Below are 15,658 nucleotides of genomic sequence, written 5' to 3'. Positions count from 1 at the left end.
TAGGGAGCGATAGAGGATCTATAGGCTACTACCTAGGTAGAACGAATAGAATTATAAAGGTATAAAGGTATATAGCAACGTATAGATCACTCTTAGATAATAGGTCTATCTATAGCTAAAGCTATTCGTTGCTCTACGTAGGGTAGCTATAGAATTCTTCTTATATGCTACGCTAGCGTGTCGTATAGGAAACGCTAGCTTAGTAGAAGAGAGAGAGAAGACTAGGGTAACCTATCCTATTATAATGATGTTATTATAGGCGAGGGCAGTGCTAAGGACCCCTACGAACTAACCTAATAGACTATTAAAGAAGCCTTCCTCGATGTCGACGAGGAGGTGGAATAGCTATATACATAGGAAGCAGTAATGGCCATGGATTATCTAAGGTCGTCGCCTCCTCCATTTGTTTGAATAGGACTCTATGTACATCGAAAAATTAGTCTATACCATGAACCCCAAAAACACTTCCCGATTTTCCCTCTGAGCGGGCGATATCGACGAAATATGGTGAGGAATGGCCTGCATTTGCCCGCAAGAAAAAAGCGGCACGGGGATCGCCGTATAGAGCGGTTTGGCACCAACTCACAAGCCCCGGCAACTCAAAAGACCCTTGAACACGTTATCTCGATCATCTCCTCGAAGTCATGTTCGCGAAGGATGCGAGATTCTTTACGAGTCGAAACAGCCCTTTCTGGATGCAGTAGAGATTGATGCTGCTGTGTGCAGTCAGTCGTGCCCAATTCTGGGTCAAGATGCAGCATGAATAGAATTGCAAATGTCGTTCTGAGAATCATTGCCCCTTATGATTACAGGTAGCTGCCAAGGTTGATCTTCAGAGACGAAGGACCGAAATGTCGATTCGATGTCGACTACATGTCAAAGAGATTCAGTCTGGAGCACGCACTTGCCAATCATGAAGGAATCTCGTTTGTTCTCAAGACATTGTTCGAGAAAGAGTCAGATGAGCACACTCCTGTCAATACAACTTGCAAAGGTCTAGACACTCTCGTTTATTTGTTTTCTGTCTCTATCAACCATCTATCCTTCCGAAGAACTCCTGCATTGTGCGTCGATGCATGGAAACGGACACGGGACCAGGGTGTTCCGCTCAGCAGCAGAGAGCTTGATCGACATAGCGCCTTCCTTTGTGTAAGCCAGGCGCAACGGTGCGTACCAAACTGCTGCAGTGATCGAGTCATCAACTGAAGCCCAACGTTCGTGGTTCAGAAACGCGTACACGATTTACGAGATCGTGCTGAGTTGATCCCGTAGCAATACAAGCCCATCAAAAGCAAGCAACGGTAGATGAGCCATGAAAAATAGAGTTCGATATCCGGATTCCAATTGCATCTTTGCAGGCCGCATCTGCATAACAGGATGCTACTGCCCATGATCCATTGTTTCTTTTCACCGTATTGTGAAGCGAAGCTGAAAAGCCGTTTGCTGGGATCACAGCTTTTATGTAACGCAAGCGTCGACTAGCGAGTTGGTCTCCACCAACTATCCAAGTTGGAAATGTGAGGTTGTAGTTACTTCGGAGTCATAACCGATAGGCTTATTCGATGCCTATCCTGTAACATTAACCGAGGCGCTGATCAGCAAGCCGGCAGATACAATAGCAGATCTCTTGCGCGCGGCAGTCGAGATCTTGCGGATTGACGGAGCTGCGGCTCTGTTGAATTGGAATTGATGGGTTTCGAGGTCGCGACCTGTTTCGTGAGGATTGTCGGTGGATTTGTGTTCAGCTTTTAGGCTTTCAGGTGTTGACTGATCATTCAACCAGGGCATGGCCGAATGAAGCGATTGATCACCAATGACTCTTGTCTGCAAGATGAATAGGCAACATAAAAGCACATCTAATCAGATCCTTACTTTACCGATCCAGATTTAAACTCTCAGGTCAGTACGAGAAGCTCCAACATTGGAGTTTTGGAGACGAGTCAGAGAGTGAAATGTGATCGGACGAGACAGGCAGCCTGAATCAGAAGGCAGCGAATGGCGAAATGCAAAGTTCAAGACAAGTGCTCGGCATGGCTATCCTCATGACAGTAGCAGCACGCCGCTCTGTGATTGTTTAGTGGTCAAAGAGTGGTAGTCCCGCATTCGTCAGAGTACGATATTCATTTAGGGTCCCAGCGATTGGCTTATCAGGGTTCGCGTCGGAGCATTTAAAGATGGTTGAAAGACGGGAGGATGAGGGGAGCGAGGAAGCCATACAGTTGTGGAACTCTAATAGACAACAAACTGCAGTTCATCTCAACCAGATAACGAGATGAGATGGCAAACAGTCTGGAGAGTGGATGGTGTGCATTGAGAGGTTGGGCGTACTGGCAGGTCGGGATGTGGACAGTAAACAGTGGACGACGCGTTGGTGGTGGAAAAGAAGGTTCAAGGCGGGCAGTGGAGACAAATGCTTAGTCCTTGGCTGGACAAAGAGGCGGCGTGTACTTTCAGTGTCGTGCCGGGATAGCATCAGCATTCTGGTGAGTTGGTGAGAAGTGGACACCCCCGCAGCGTCAGGATTGTTGGTGCTTTCCGGGTCGGGCTGCAAGTGCGGTCGTGGTTCTCTCGCTCTCAGGGAAACAAGCTCTTGGTGCTAGGCATAGCTAGGTGTTAGTCGGCAAGCTAACTAAAGGCAAGACCCTCTCCTCTTTCATCGTCTGTCTTTTGTTCGCACCTGCAGCAGGATACCTACTCCATCCGCGTCTCCTTGGATTGCAGATATAGCAGTCGCTGCCGTTTGCCGTTTGGCTTTATCAACCTGCGCCCTCGTCGTTCCTGCCCCCCTTTGAAGCCTTGGCCCCGGCGCCGCTACGTGCGTTAGCTCTACAGCCTCAGAACAATATCCCTGTATCTGTTGCTGTCAAGTTTCAGCAGTCCCTTCTGTTGTTGCACCTGCCCTGCTTGCTGCGCGTCTCCTGCACTCGATTCGATCCGTTCAAGCAACGCAATCTGCGCCGCCCCTTCCCAGACTCTCACGCCTGCGAAGCTGTTCGACGTTGCAATACTTGACCGCCGCCCGCCGAGATTGACCAGCCGCAGATCCTTCGCACTTGCACACGACGCAGCGCTGCTACTTTCTCTCCTCAACTCTAGTCTGCACTCTTCAACCCAGTCAAGATGGCGGGAAAAATGACTTTGTACAAATTGGTGGTGCTCGGAGATGGCGGTGTCGGCAAGACTGCCCTCACGATTCAGGTATGTGCTGACCTGCAGCTTCGAGGAATGCGAGCGACAACGCTGACGACATGGCCAGCTCTGTCTTAACCACTTCGTCGAAACCTACGACCCGACAATTGAGGATTCATACCGCAAACAAGTCCAGATCGACGGCCAATCATGCATGCTCGAGGTGCTGGACACGGCGGGCCAGGAAGAATATGTGTCGCTGAGAGATCAGTGGATCCGAGACGGTGAAGGCTTCGTTCTGGTATACAGCATATCCTCGCGCGCCTCGTTCCAACGCATCAAGAAGTTCTACAGTCAGATCCAACGCGTCAAGGAGTCTGCACAAGCCGGTTCGCCCACCTACCCCGGCTCGCCCAGCCTGTCAGCCCCGTCGTCTTCCGGTCCCGCCCCTGTCATGCTCGTCGGAAACAAGTGCGATCGTGTTACTGAGCGCGAGGTTTCTACTCAAGAAGGCGCCGCCCTCGCTCGCGAATTGGGCTGCGAGTTCGTCGAGGCATCAGCTAAGAACTGCGTCAACGTCGAGAAGGCCTTCTATGATGTCGTCCGCCAATTGCGCCGTCAAAGACACAACTCCTCTGGTGGCAGAAGCGGCGACCGCAAGAAGGACTCTGGCCGCTCGCACACCGGCGACAGTCGTGGCACCGTCAAGAAGTCAAAACGCTCTGGTGGAAAGTGTGTCATCCTTTGAGCGCCGACCTTGTTCATCTTCTGCATTTTCATCACGACGACCATACGACTTTGCAGAGCCTTGTTTTCTATTCGACCATGTCCTTTACCTCTACTCTTCGCCCACGACCACGACCGACTTCTTTCCTTAACCATCGACCCTCTCCCTCCCTCCCTCTCTCTTTCTCCCATGACGGTTGAGAAACGCTTCGGACTTGATCGACTTCTCCGCACCGAGGCCACGGATTTGAGTTCACCAACATCCGAGGCTTGTCAACAAAGTCATAGATAGGAGCAGACTGCCCTCAACCTCCATGGCATCATGCCTGGTACAGCAGAGCTGCCGCCTGTCTCATACTTCCCGCCCTCCTGCATTCTCCGACCTAACCTCAACAATGCAACAGGCCTCCATCTCACTAATGCCATCCTCTTGCATGTCGAGGTCTTCAAGACTTCACGGTTGGTGCTTGCGCAATCGCCAGCTCTTTTTGGACTCGCAAAAGATACTAGTTGCCAGTCTCCTGCAGGCATTGTCATACAAGAAATCGGCCTCGACTGCACTCATCCGGATCTGTGCCTGAGACATCTTCGATAATGTTCTCTGTCCACGAAAGAGGAGGCTCGTTTTGCTTTTCACTTCTATGTATAAACGTTTTAACAAAGGACGTGTTTCTGTGGTACGGGGACGACATAGCCGTCGTCACTGTTATCACCTCTTCCATCTCTTTTCATTCTCATTCTCGAAAGTTCATCGTCATCTTCTTTCCAGCGAGGCGCTTATGGCGTACAGTTTACCAGTTCGGCGTGCCAACAAAAAAAAGACGAAACCAAAAATGAAGCCTGGAAGGGAGGGTTATTTGGGATATGCAGATGGAGAGGTCTTTCAAAAAATCTTAGGTATGATTGGTTTGAATTTTCACATGCCTGTTTTCCTGGAATCTCTGGGAGGTTCCTGTTTCTACATACCAAAAAATTTCATATCTCCAATTATTATTATTTTTATGATAATTCTCTCGAGTGTATACACTCTCCAAGGGTCTCTTCTCCAAATATTTGCTCTCCAAGTGTCTCCTCTCACGTGTCCCCTCTCCAAATGCTTTTCGCTTCAAAATGTCTTTCCGAATTCGACAATTTCATGTGATCCTTGGTCCTCACTGACTCGTTTAACCGAATGGAATCGATTTCAGTCACGCACGATCTTGCCACTTGGGGGTAATGCATGGGCTTGGAAGGAAGCAGAGAGCTCCAAGGGTCCGAGGGTCCTCTCTGAAGGATTCACATTGGCGTGGTGTGGCTGCACTTTCCCTTGGCTTTTCGGGCCCCCTTGACAGGTGTCACACAACCAATCAACAATCATGTCAGCTGTTCTGCAAGTTTTCTGCAAGTCCCACGAGTTTCATAACGGCTCTGAAGTTCTGGACAATGGAATGGTCATCAGTGGGGAGATGTAGGGTAGAGGCTAAGCGGCTTGACAGGTAGGTATGCAATACAGACGGCGCTTATCGTCTTTGCATGCATCTGCGGATAGGAATATCGAGATGGGCGGCCATGCGGACCTTGCGGATGCAAAGGTCCGACACCTCCATCCTCTCTCTCCCCATTCATTCCTTCCAGCTAAACCCTTCAGAGCTGGCTCAAACGGGCAAGCTATGGACTTTTTGTGACCGGATGTTCGCGGGTCTGTTTCCTGGTTTGAGTGGCTTCTTAGGGTTAGATTTACTCGGTGCGAGAATGTCTGGTACATGTGCGAAGTCAGGATGTAGAGGTGCGTATTGCGGACGTTTGGCTATACGGATTCCATGGCGTGCTTGATATGTAAGAGGGGAATGGGAAGGATGAGTACGGGTGAGTCTGCGGTAGGTCGAGATGGGATTTTGAATTCGAAAAGGAAGGTACGGAGGTTGGTTGAAATATGTTGATAGACTGGTTGTTTTGAAAGTGGTCGTAAGGGGTGTTCACTACTAGGTACGACTACCACGGGCATTGTGAATGAATCTTAACATTGATGTGTTCCTGTGTCGATGCAGCTGTATTGTGGAAAGGACTGGTTCTTCTATCAGACAGGTGATGTGCAGAACGGAAGATCTCTCGGTGGCATGCTCAAGAAGGACTATTTTGGATTCACGTTATCTCAAATGTCTGAAAGAGGGAACTGGGAAGGCTCCAGCTCTTCTACCTTTGTGTTCAGAACAGTCCATAGATCTCATCACATTTGAAAGTGTTGGAGAGACTAGAGTGGGCCGTGTAGCTTGTTCATAGTCTACGGCTCTTCATCTTCCTTCATGGAAGTCGAGAAACTGATCAGGAGATATCACTACTGACTAGGCGTGTTCCTATCTCGCAAAGCTCTGGAGGAACCGTTAAGGAGGCATTTATCCATCACACTGTTGTGTCTAGCATAGTCACGTTATAGTGTCAAAGTGCTCTTTGCTTTCTTCGCAGTAGAGACGATTCGAGTATTGCTTCATCAAGCAAATTGTCAGGTCTTTCTTGAGAATAGGTCTTCCAATCCAAGTATACACGAGTTTCGAGGATGTATGTGTGGAAAGCTAAGAACTGTAGTGATGTCAAGGATCAAGCAAAGATATGATGGCATTGTTGAGCAAGCATTTCGACATTGGCATGTGCGAAATCTTGATCGGACAGACATGATACACCCGGAGATGAGACCGGTTTGGGCAACAACCATATCCGGGTTCTAGACCGAAGCCTTTTCAGAAGCACGATTTTATGGAGGTTGCGGGCAGTCGATTGTGATGAGTCGCTGATGGTTGATTAGGACGATAACAGGTTGATGAACGGCAGGGCTCTGGGTTCGAAGAGAAACTATAGTCGCGAAGTCACAACATGCATATTCACAAGATTGGCCTAGATCAACCAAGACCCTGACTAGACATCAGCATGAGACGTTTTCAAATCTGCGTAAGTATTGCACGTGTAGCAGCATGAAAATGGACGAAATGATCAGGCATGACTTTTGTTGCATTTCATGAACGAGACAAGGCTAACATCGAGCGCGGGGGACAGTCGTGAACAGTGTGTATCGTTGCCATCATCCGCAGTGTGTTGCCATGCTCGCGGGTATCGTATGCGGTGAACGTGGTTGAAGGTGAGATGTCTTCGCAAGACCGGCGTGTTGAAGTTTTCGTTCGGTGGTATCGCTCCCAAACTCGACCAGATCCTGCACTTGTTGCTCGTGGACATTTTGAAGAGGTTGGAAGAATTTTTTTGAACTTTTCCTTTTTGTTTCGAGACGTTGGTATTTTGACTCGCTATGTCCCATGATCATGCGTTAAAGACAGCTAAGTCTTGAGTCCCCCGTGTCCATGAAGTAATTTTTGAAAGACTCCCCCAACCAAGAAGTGCACCGCGCATTGTCGAGTCATCTAGAATCCTGCGAAGATATGTTAGTCGTTTGGCCTGCGATGGTACGGACGGGGTCTCATCATACTGAGAGGAGTGAAGAACCACTTGTTCTTGCCGCTCTGGTAACGCTCCTCGAGGGCCTTCTTGATGTTCTTCTTGGCGTCCTCTCTTTGCGAAACCTCCTTGAAGGTGTCGTTGGTGACGGCACCCTTCAGGCCCTCGAGCTCAAGAGTGTAGCGAGTGGGCATGATGTGGTTGTAGTTGACGACCTTGATGAAAGGCTTGACCTTTGAGCGCTTGGTCTGGCGGGCCTTGGACATGCGGCGGGTGACTTGCTGAGGGTAACGCTCAATGCCGGCAACAAGGGCGTGAGGGAAGGGGTGGGACTTGGTGCCCTGGTCGACGGGCTGGATGATGACGACCTAAAGGAAACTGTGTAAGTGGGTTGTTCGGCGATACATGTGCAGGTAGGTTTGCGGTTCGACGGTCGGAGATGTGTTGGTTGTGCGTTTCGTCTCTGAATCCCAAGACCAATCCAAGCTCTTTCTGTGTTTATGCGGCACTCGTTCACTGCCCATGTGTATTCTTCCATCTCGTCGATCGATCCGCTGGAGAGTTTGATGGTCGTACCTTCTTGCCTGCATATCTGCCACGGCTGATGATGGCGACACGGCCGACCTTAAGGACTAAAGCGACACTGTCAGCAGTTGTTCTGCGCAATTGACAATCTCCATATCGCGATCAAGACTGCGGGAATATGCGCTGAACGTACACTTCATGGCTGCTGGGTTGGGACGGTTAGTATGTCTTGTCGGTCAAAATCGTCTACCTTCGAAATCTTGAGAGCGCTGGCTGCTAGGCGAATTTTCGCAGTGCGGGTGGGATGTCGGCAAATCCCGTCTCTGTCTTGATTGGTCGACCTTCACTTCTGCTTGGCGCGGCGGTGAACGGAGCAAAAGCGGCTAGTCTCCGCTTCGGGGTTAACATGTCCGTAGCAACGCAGAGAGGCTGCATGTTGTTGGTTGTAAACAGTCGACCGCCAGCCCAGCGCTTAAACATTATCTACACTTCCGCCCTGCGCTCCATCACACAACGGTTCTCTCCAACCGTCTTCGCCCTCAATCTCCCACCTGTTATTGCAGCTGCATCTTTTTTTTGCGACGACCTGACTCTGTGCTTTTGACGGATTCCTTTGAGATACCCATCCTGCGTACAATGCAATTGTTGTTGTGACGATTGTTACAGCTTTAGCGTGCATTCTTGAGCAATTGCGCTCCCTCGGTCCTATCATCACCACATCACAGCATTTTCACATTCCTCAGCATGCCTAGCTACAGCGATCGCGAGTCCATCGACTCTGGTCGCCAGTCAGTGCCCATGTAAGTCCTATGATGCCGCCTTGACCACCCATGATGCGAATATGGGACTGACTCGCCATCTTTCCAAACTTAGGTGGGACAGCTCAGACCCAGACAGAGCCCCTCCGCCATTGCCTATTCCACCTGGCTCGCCTGGCCTGGCCACACGTTCCAATGCTTCGGCTAACATCCAGGCCACGGCCCAGAGGTTGACTGAACGCGCTCGTGAAAACATGCCCGCCAGCGCCTACACAACTAACCCAGTCCCTGCTACCTCACCTGACAAGTCGCTAATCAAGGGTGCTCACCACCGTCGCCTGCAATCACTCCAGACAGGCAGTGTCAGCGACTTGCGTACCTACATTGATGGTATGCGCAACACTTCCCCCGAGAGACCTACTTCAAGATCCACCGCGACTCCCCAAACCTCACCCAACCGCGGTGCCAGAGGCGACTACTTCTCAAGTCCTCCTCAAGACCACACTCCCACACCCGCCGACAGAAATGCCCTCCGAGATGCCCCCAATCTCCGTCCTGCCTCTCGTCCCAGAGCCATCCTCGGCGAGAACACTCCCCCATCAGCCACCATGCTCGCTCTGCAGACCATGGCCGCTCGCGATCCCGACTCATCTCATCACGACGCTACGGCCTCTTCTTCATCCCGCGAACCCAAGACACTGAACGAGATGATGGCCCAACTTACGAATATTACGAACATTACATCAGGCATGCAAAAGGAGATGGCTCAGCTCAACCGCCGCAGCAAGGACAACGCCGCTGATTTGATCGGCTTGAAGCAGGCTGCCGACAGCCGCGACGAGGAGATTCGCAGAAACCTGCGCGACCTTCTCTCCAACGTGAGCGCTTCTGAGGCTGGCTCCGTCTTTGGTGGTAGATCCTCAGCCTTCGGTCTGGGTCTGCTCGAGAACAAAGGCTTGACCTCACCTACTGCTGGAGCCAGACCTTTCGGCTCACTTCCTCGCTCCAACAGCCACGGCAGTTTCCTCGACCCTGGTAGCCCCAACCCCTTCTCCATGGACGGTGCTGCCAGTGTTGCCATGCTGGAGAAGATCATTCGCGAGATGGTCACCAAGGATGGACAAGACCGTCTTCTATCTACCTTGTCAGAACTGCTCGAAAAGCATAGCCGGGATAACGTTCAGGCTCACGAGACCGCTCAGAAGGTGGCCGATCTCTCTGAGTTTATCAAGGAGAAGTCGGGTAGTCACGCTCTTGTCCGTCACGACTCGGACGCCCAAGACGATGAGCAAAAGTCCAAGGCTATCGATGCCATGAGCGCCGACATCCTGAGACTCCTCCACAAGATCAAGGACAGCACCTCTCAGAGCGGTGGCCTGAGCAATGAGATCAAGGCACTTCTGCAGAACCTCCGTGGCGAAGTTCTAGGCATGGGTCGGGAGCTCGGTCGCCAGCTCGACCAGGCCAACTCTACCAACAGAGTTGCCGAAGATGGCTCGCAGATCAAGACCGATGTTGAGGAGATTGTCAACCAAGGTCTTTCTCAACTCAAGGAGCACATGGAGCACATCATCCAACAAAATTCACAACAACTCATCATGTCCAACCACCAAGACGAGACCAAGAACAAGGACATGTACGACATTGTCAAGAGTGCCATTACAGAGCATAGTTCCGCTCTTGTCCAAGCTCAGCCTCAATCAGAAGGTCTTGATAGGGCAAGCATTCTCGAAGCCGTCAAGGATGCTATCGAAGAGTTCAGACCTGAGATTGAGCTTCAACAATTCGGTCTTGAACGTGATGAGATCCTCTCCGTTTTGAAGGAAGGTCTGCACGACTACCAATCGAACAAGGAGCCCTCTGCAGCCCCCGGTGCCAACATCGAGGAAGTCGAGTCTGCTATGCAACGCGCGCTCCAAGAGTTCAACCCTCCTCGACCTGTTGACGAGATGGCTTCTTTCAAGGAGGACTTGCTTGCTTCCATTCGCCAATCCATTGAGGAGCTCAAGTCTGCTGGTCCAGACGATGCTGCTACTCATGCCATTGTCCTCGGAGCAGTCAAGGAAGGTCTTGAGAATCATGGTCCTCATGCTCCTCGCGAGTTTGAGATTAGCAAGGATGATCTCTTTGACGCTGTCAAGGCCAGTCTTGACGGATCGACCCTTCCGTTCGGCAGCTTCGGTGAGCAAGTATTGAACCAACTGCGCGACCTCATAGAAGAGATGAAGGGCGAGTTCAAACAGTACTCTGCTGCCAACGGTCATGACACTGAGCAAGTTCTCGACGCTCTTAAGGATGGTCTCGAGTCATTGCGCCATGAAGTGGAGTCGTATGTTGACCGCGCTCAGGATGTCACAGGCAAGGACGAGATTGTCGATGTTGTCAGAAATGGTCTCGAACAGCTTCGTGGTGATGTCCAAGGCTACTGCGCCGAAGGTCCTGCCAATGGTCGTAACGAGATGATCGATTACATCAAGGCTGAGTTCGAACATCTTCACGAGGCTGTCAGCGGTCTCAACTCTCGTGAAGGTGAGGAAGGTCGTCCTTCAAGCACTTCCGAGATCCTTGTAGCTCTTGAAGCTGGATTCCTGGAACTCAAGAACCAGACTTCTAGCCGCGGCCTACTTGATGAGACGAACGAGGAAGTTTTGGAAGCCATGAAGGCTGAATTTGAAGCTCTTCGTGATGCCGTCATCGCTGGTTCCAACACTCACAAGGCCGAAGTCATCGAATCTATCCAAGAGAGTCTGGACGCTCTACACGACAAGGTCGGCACCCGTGAAGACGGTTCGTCTGACAACGACCTCCTGCTGTCTATGAAGGATGAGCTAGCTCACCTGCGCGAGACACTTGCTGCCACTCTCCTAAAGTCCGGTGCTGCCGCTGAGAGAGACGAGATGATTGAGACAATTCGTGAGGCTGTCGACACCATCCGCATGCAGATCAGCTCTGAGCAAGGCGAGGCCAATGCTGAGACGCTGGCCGCTCTCAAGGAGCAACTGGAGAACTTCCGCGAATCCACCACCAAGGGCCTTGTTCTCAGCAACGGCGACAACGATGAAGAGACACCACATGCACCTCTCGATGAGATAAGAACTCGTCTCGATGAGATTGCCGCTGCCAACTCTGGCTCGAGTGTCAACACAGCTCTTTTGGAGGCCATTCAAGGCGAGTTCCAGCAGATCCGTCACTCTCTGGGCTCTAGTGGTTCTCGCGCCGATACCGAAGAGGTTCTTGATGCTGTCAGACTTGGTCTAGATGATCTTCAGTCCTCTCTCGAGAAGAAGATCGACAACCCTGAGGTGCACAGAAATCTCAACAACGAGCTCATGGACGTTCTCAACGAAGGTCTCGACAACATGCGTTCCGACGTCTCTAAGATTATGGACAAGCCTGTCGATATGACTGTCAACTACGAGATTCTTGAGACACTCAAGGAGGGTGTCGCTAGCCTCCGTGCTGACATGGAGAAGCTCACAGGCGGTGACCGTCCTTCCACAGCTCTGGGTAGTGAGCTCATTCTCGCCGACGCACCTGGTGAAGAAGGTTCAAGAGAGCTGAGCGAAGATGACAAGGCTGCTCCTATCAGTCTCAAGGACAGAATGGAAGCTCTGTTCGCTCAACTCCACATCAAGGTTGAAGGCTTGGCTGCCAGCATTGGTGATATGCCCTCTGCATCATCAGCTCCTGCCGAAGGTACTGCCTTGAAGGAGGATCTCTTTGGCATGGAAGAGACTCTCCAACACATCCAAGACACTCTCGCCGTGATGGCTGAGAAGGAGCAAGCAGAAGTCGACAACGCTGTCACCAAGGAAGACACCGATGCCATTGAGACTTTGCTGCGCAACACCAAGGCACAGCTCGAGGAGCTTCCTGCCACTACCGCCAGCAGAGAACAGTTAGATGATGTCGAAGCCGCTGTTCGTAGCGCCAAGGAGGTCATTGATGGTCTTGCTACCAAGGAGGATGTTGCCGTTGTCGAAGTTCTCCTCAAGGACCTCGCCACTGCCTTCGAGGACTCCAAGTCCAAGGCACCTGAGGAAGACGAAGAAGAGTCAGCTTCTCACTTGGACAAGGCAGACTTGGATGCACTCGGCATGCTCTGCACTGAGATCAAGGAGAAGATCTCGGAACTCAACCTACCTGATCCCGAGGCACTTCCTTCCAAGGCTGATGTTGAGCAAATCACTGGTCTCATTAATGACTTCCGCGAGAGTCATGACAAGGTCAGAGAAGGTTACGAGAACGACATTGCCATTACTGCCAAGGCTTTCGACGACCGCAGAAAGGAGGCTGAAGAGATGGCTGAGGCTATCTCTGGTGTCAAGACTTTCTTGGAGGAAGTCAAGGCTGACATTCTTGCCAAGGTCGAGGAAGGTACACCCGGCATGACCGACATCGAGGAGGCCATCAAGTCGATCGATGACAAGGTGGCCGGTGACGAAGGCATCGCAGCTGACATCAAGGAACTCTTGGAGACTGTCAAGAACGAGTTTGAACGTTCGCACGAATCTCTGGGTGGCATCAAGATCGACCATGAGCAGAACAGCTCGACCTTGCTCGAGAAGCACGCCGAGCACAAGGATGCTATTGTCGCCGCTGTCACTGAGAAGGTTGACTCTTGCTTCGATGGTCTTATGAGCAAGTATGACGACGCTCAAGCCGCTGCCCATGAGAAGGCCAAGTCTATGGAGGACCAAGTCGAGCAACAGAAGGAGATGCTGACCAGCACCAAGGAGATGACAGATGAGCTGAAGCTTTCCATCGACACTCTGGGCACTTCCCTCACTGCATTCATCCCTTCATTCAACGAGGCTACCGAAAAGATCTCCGAAGACTCCAAGACTGTCTTTGAGAAGGTTGAAGGAGCCATGCTCAAGATGGATGAGCATAACGATGGCCTGAAGACCGAGCACCAGACCACTCGTGACGAAGTCGTCAAGGTTGCCGAAGCTATTACTCTCCTCCAAGGAGACTTTAGCGAGTACAACCCTCAATTCTCCATGTCGCTCAAGGAGCTTCATGCTCTCATCAGCGCTCACTACGAGCACTCGCAACAGCTTGCTACCACTGCTGAGGAGCAGGCCAAGACTGTGCACGAGACCATCCGTGCCGCCACCGAGGAGTCCAAGACTCACGTTGAGACTCTCTTCGCTGACAACCTGAAGAACCACCTCTCTGAGAACCTCAGTGCCCAGACAGAGGAACTTAAGGGAGCCCTCCCTGCCCTGCTGCCGGCACCTGTTGAGCCTGTCGAGAAGTATGACGACACCGCTGTTCACGAGAAGCTTGACAAGCTCGTCAGCGATACTGCAGTTCATGAGAAGCTCGACACTCTTGTCAACCTTGCAGGCGAAGCCGGTGCAGCCACAGCTCAGATGGAACGTCTTGATGAGATTCACGCTCAAGTCAAGGCTACCGCTGCCGAGGTCTCCGCATTCGTCGCCATCCAACAGAAGCAGATCACCGAAGGCCAAGAGAGCAAGGAGCTCGAGGCACAGGAAGTTGCTCTGCTTCTCGAGCGCCGCCAGGTTCAGAAGGACAACATCGAGTCCGAAATCTCTTCCCTCAACGAGGAGAAGGAGAGCCTTCAGGCCATTGTCGAGGCTCTTCGTGCTGAGAAGGACGCTTTGGCTGCGCAGAAGGCACGTCTCAATGGCGATGTCGCTTCTCTTCACACTGCCTTGGAGATCAGACGTGAGGAGTTGCACAACATGGACGAGAAGGCTGACGCACTGGAACGTCGCATTCTTGAGGGCTTGATCGATCACTCTCGTGCCATGCTTCTCACGCAGAAGACACCCAAGACCTCTCCTAAGAAGAAGCCCATGCGCGATCTCCGTCTGCCCAGTGATGCTTCAACTACACACCTTCCGGCTCCCACTACTCCCAGTCTTCTCCAGAGTCATGCTTTGGCTATGAAGACTCGTGGTATGCCCAAGAAGACTGGCACTACCCCCAACACTGGTGAACGTCGCATCATGTCTCTTAGTCAGATCAGTGGTAACCTCCCGACTGGCGGCGCCGCTACATATTCTGCCGCAGCACCCAGCTTGGTCTCTGCACAAGGCTCGATCAACCGCAGTCAGTCTCTCAAGCATAACAAGCTTCGCAAGATCTCTTGGGGTACCGCTCGTGCTGCAGCCGACAAGGAGAACGACATTGAAGAGGTGACTGAGATTGAGAGCAACTATGGTGGTTCTCGACCTGTGAGCAGAGACTCCGAATACCGTCCTCAGAGCCGTGACTACGACTCTCGTCCCGTTAGCCGCGACAGTCTCGACTCTTCATACTACAACAGCAGCAGACGCAGTGTTAGCTACGCTGGTAGCCAGAGTACCTGGACCGAGTCCAACTCTGGCATGACTGATGATGGTCGCCGTACCAGCTTGGGCACGCTCGGCACCTACGACACTGGTAGTTACATGACTGGCAGTGATCTCGACCGTCGTACCAGCTTCGGCAGCACCATCCGCAGCACAATGGACCACATCCACGAAGAAGACGATGATAGCGACTTTGAAAGCGAGCGTCACGTCGAGCCTGAAACTCCTGCCATGCCTGTTGAGGCTGAGGCCGCTGTTGCTGGCAAGGATGTCGTCCCCTATGCTCCTCCCAGCGACTCTGGTATCGGCTCCGACCTTCCCACCGCCGCTCTCCAAGGCAATGGTGACTACTTCGCCGGCGCTATGATCCCTGCCACTGTGAACGAAGACCAGGCTGCTTGATTTGTTCCAGCCAGCAAAACTACTGCATAATGTGCATTTTTCCCTTTTCTTTTCTTTGGTTTCTCTTACTCTTTATTTTCTGAAGGCAAAGCATGCGTTTTTAATGAATGGGATTGACGAGGTGGATAAAAATGGGCGCATTGGTTGTTTCTTTGTTTTCTTTTCTTTGTTCTGCTTCTGAAGGATACCTGGCCCTCCGAGGCATAAGTTTTGTTGTTTTCTTGGGACCGCAGACCAGGTGTTTTCATGTTACGATTAGACGATTGTTGATTATGCGAATTCTACTTATTTTCTTGTTAACTTGACTGTGTTTTGTTGCCTTCGTGACTACTTCGTGGTATGCCAAGATCGTGATGGTAATGGGGGTGGGGA

The 15,658-nt window shown here is 51.5% G+C and overlaps 4 protein-coding genes across 4 annotated transcripts; 3 read left to right on the top strand and 1 right to left on the bottom strand.

The window, feature by feature from the left end:
• Window positions 1–3,120: 3,120 nt before the first annotated feature.
• M438DRAFT_339469 (ras small monomeric GTPase-like protein RasB) lies at window positions 3,121–3,877 on the top strand (the record flags this gene model as incomplete). The annotated part of the gene is made up of 2 exons (XM_029904219.1): window positions 3,121–3,198; window positions 3,257–3,877. 2 exons carry the CDS (start codon window positions 3,121–3,123, stop codon window positions 3,875–3,877), a joined length of 699 nt encoding a protein of 232 aa, XP_029756123.1.
• A 374-nt stretch (window positions 3,878–4,251) lies between these two features.
• Window positions 4,252–5,275, top strand: M438DRAFT_123942 (uncharacterized protein). The gene has a single exon (XM_029898767.1). The coding sequence runs from the start codon at window positions 4,497–4,499 to the stop codon at window positions 5,181–5,183; it is 687 nt and encodes a 228-aa protein (XP_029756122.1). The 5' UTR covers window positions 4,252–4,496; the 3' UTR covers window positions 5,184–5,275.
• Window positions 5,276–6,869: 1,594 nt separating this feature from the next.
• On the bottom strand, window positions 6,870–8,000 carry M438DRAFT_349406 (uncharacterized protein; the record flags this gene model as incomplete). Its single annotated transcript, XM_029906393.1, is given in 4 exon segments — window positions 6,870–7,249; window positions 7,263–7,643; window positions 7,852–7,907; window positions 7,994–8,000. 3 exon segments carry the CDS (start codon window positions 7,998–8,000, stop codon window positions 7,263–7,265), a joined length of 444 nt encoding a protein of 147 aa, XP_029756121.1. The 3' UTR covers window positions 6,870–7,249.
• Window positions 8,001–8,325: 325 nt separating this feature from the next.
• M438DRAFT_305570 (uncharacterized protein) lies at window positions 8,326–15,550 on the top strand. The gene is made up of 2 exons (XM_029902233.1): window positions 8,326–8,600; window positions 8,674–15,550. Exons 1-2 carry the CDS (start codon window positions 8,545–8,547, stop codon window positions 15,284–15,286), a joined length of 6,669 nt encoding a protein of 2,222 aa, XP_029756120.1. The 5' UTR covers window positions 8,326–8,544; the 3' UTR covers window positions 15,287–15,550.
• The last annotated feature ends 108 nt before the right edge of the window (window positions 15,551–15,658 follow it).

Source organism: Aureobasidium pullulans (assembly GCF_000721785.1).
Source record: "Aureobasidium pullulans EXF-150 unplaced genomic scaffold scaffold_29, whole genome shotgun sequence".
NCBI classification, from domain to species: domain Eukaryota; kingdom Fungi; phylum Ascomycota; class Dothideomycetes; order Dothideales; family Saccotheciaceae; genus Aureobasidium; species Aureobasidium pullulans.
The sequence above is the reverse complement of the archived record's forward strand: the minus strand, read 5'-3'. Positions and strand labels throughout refer to the sequence as shown.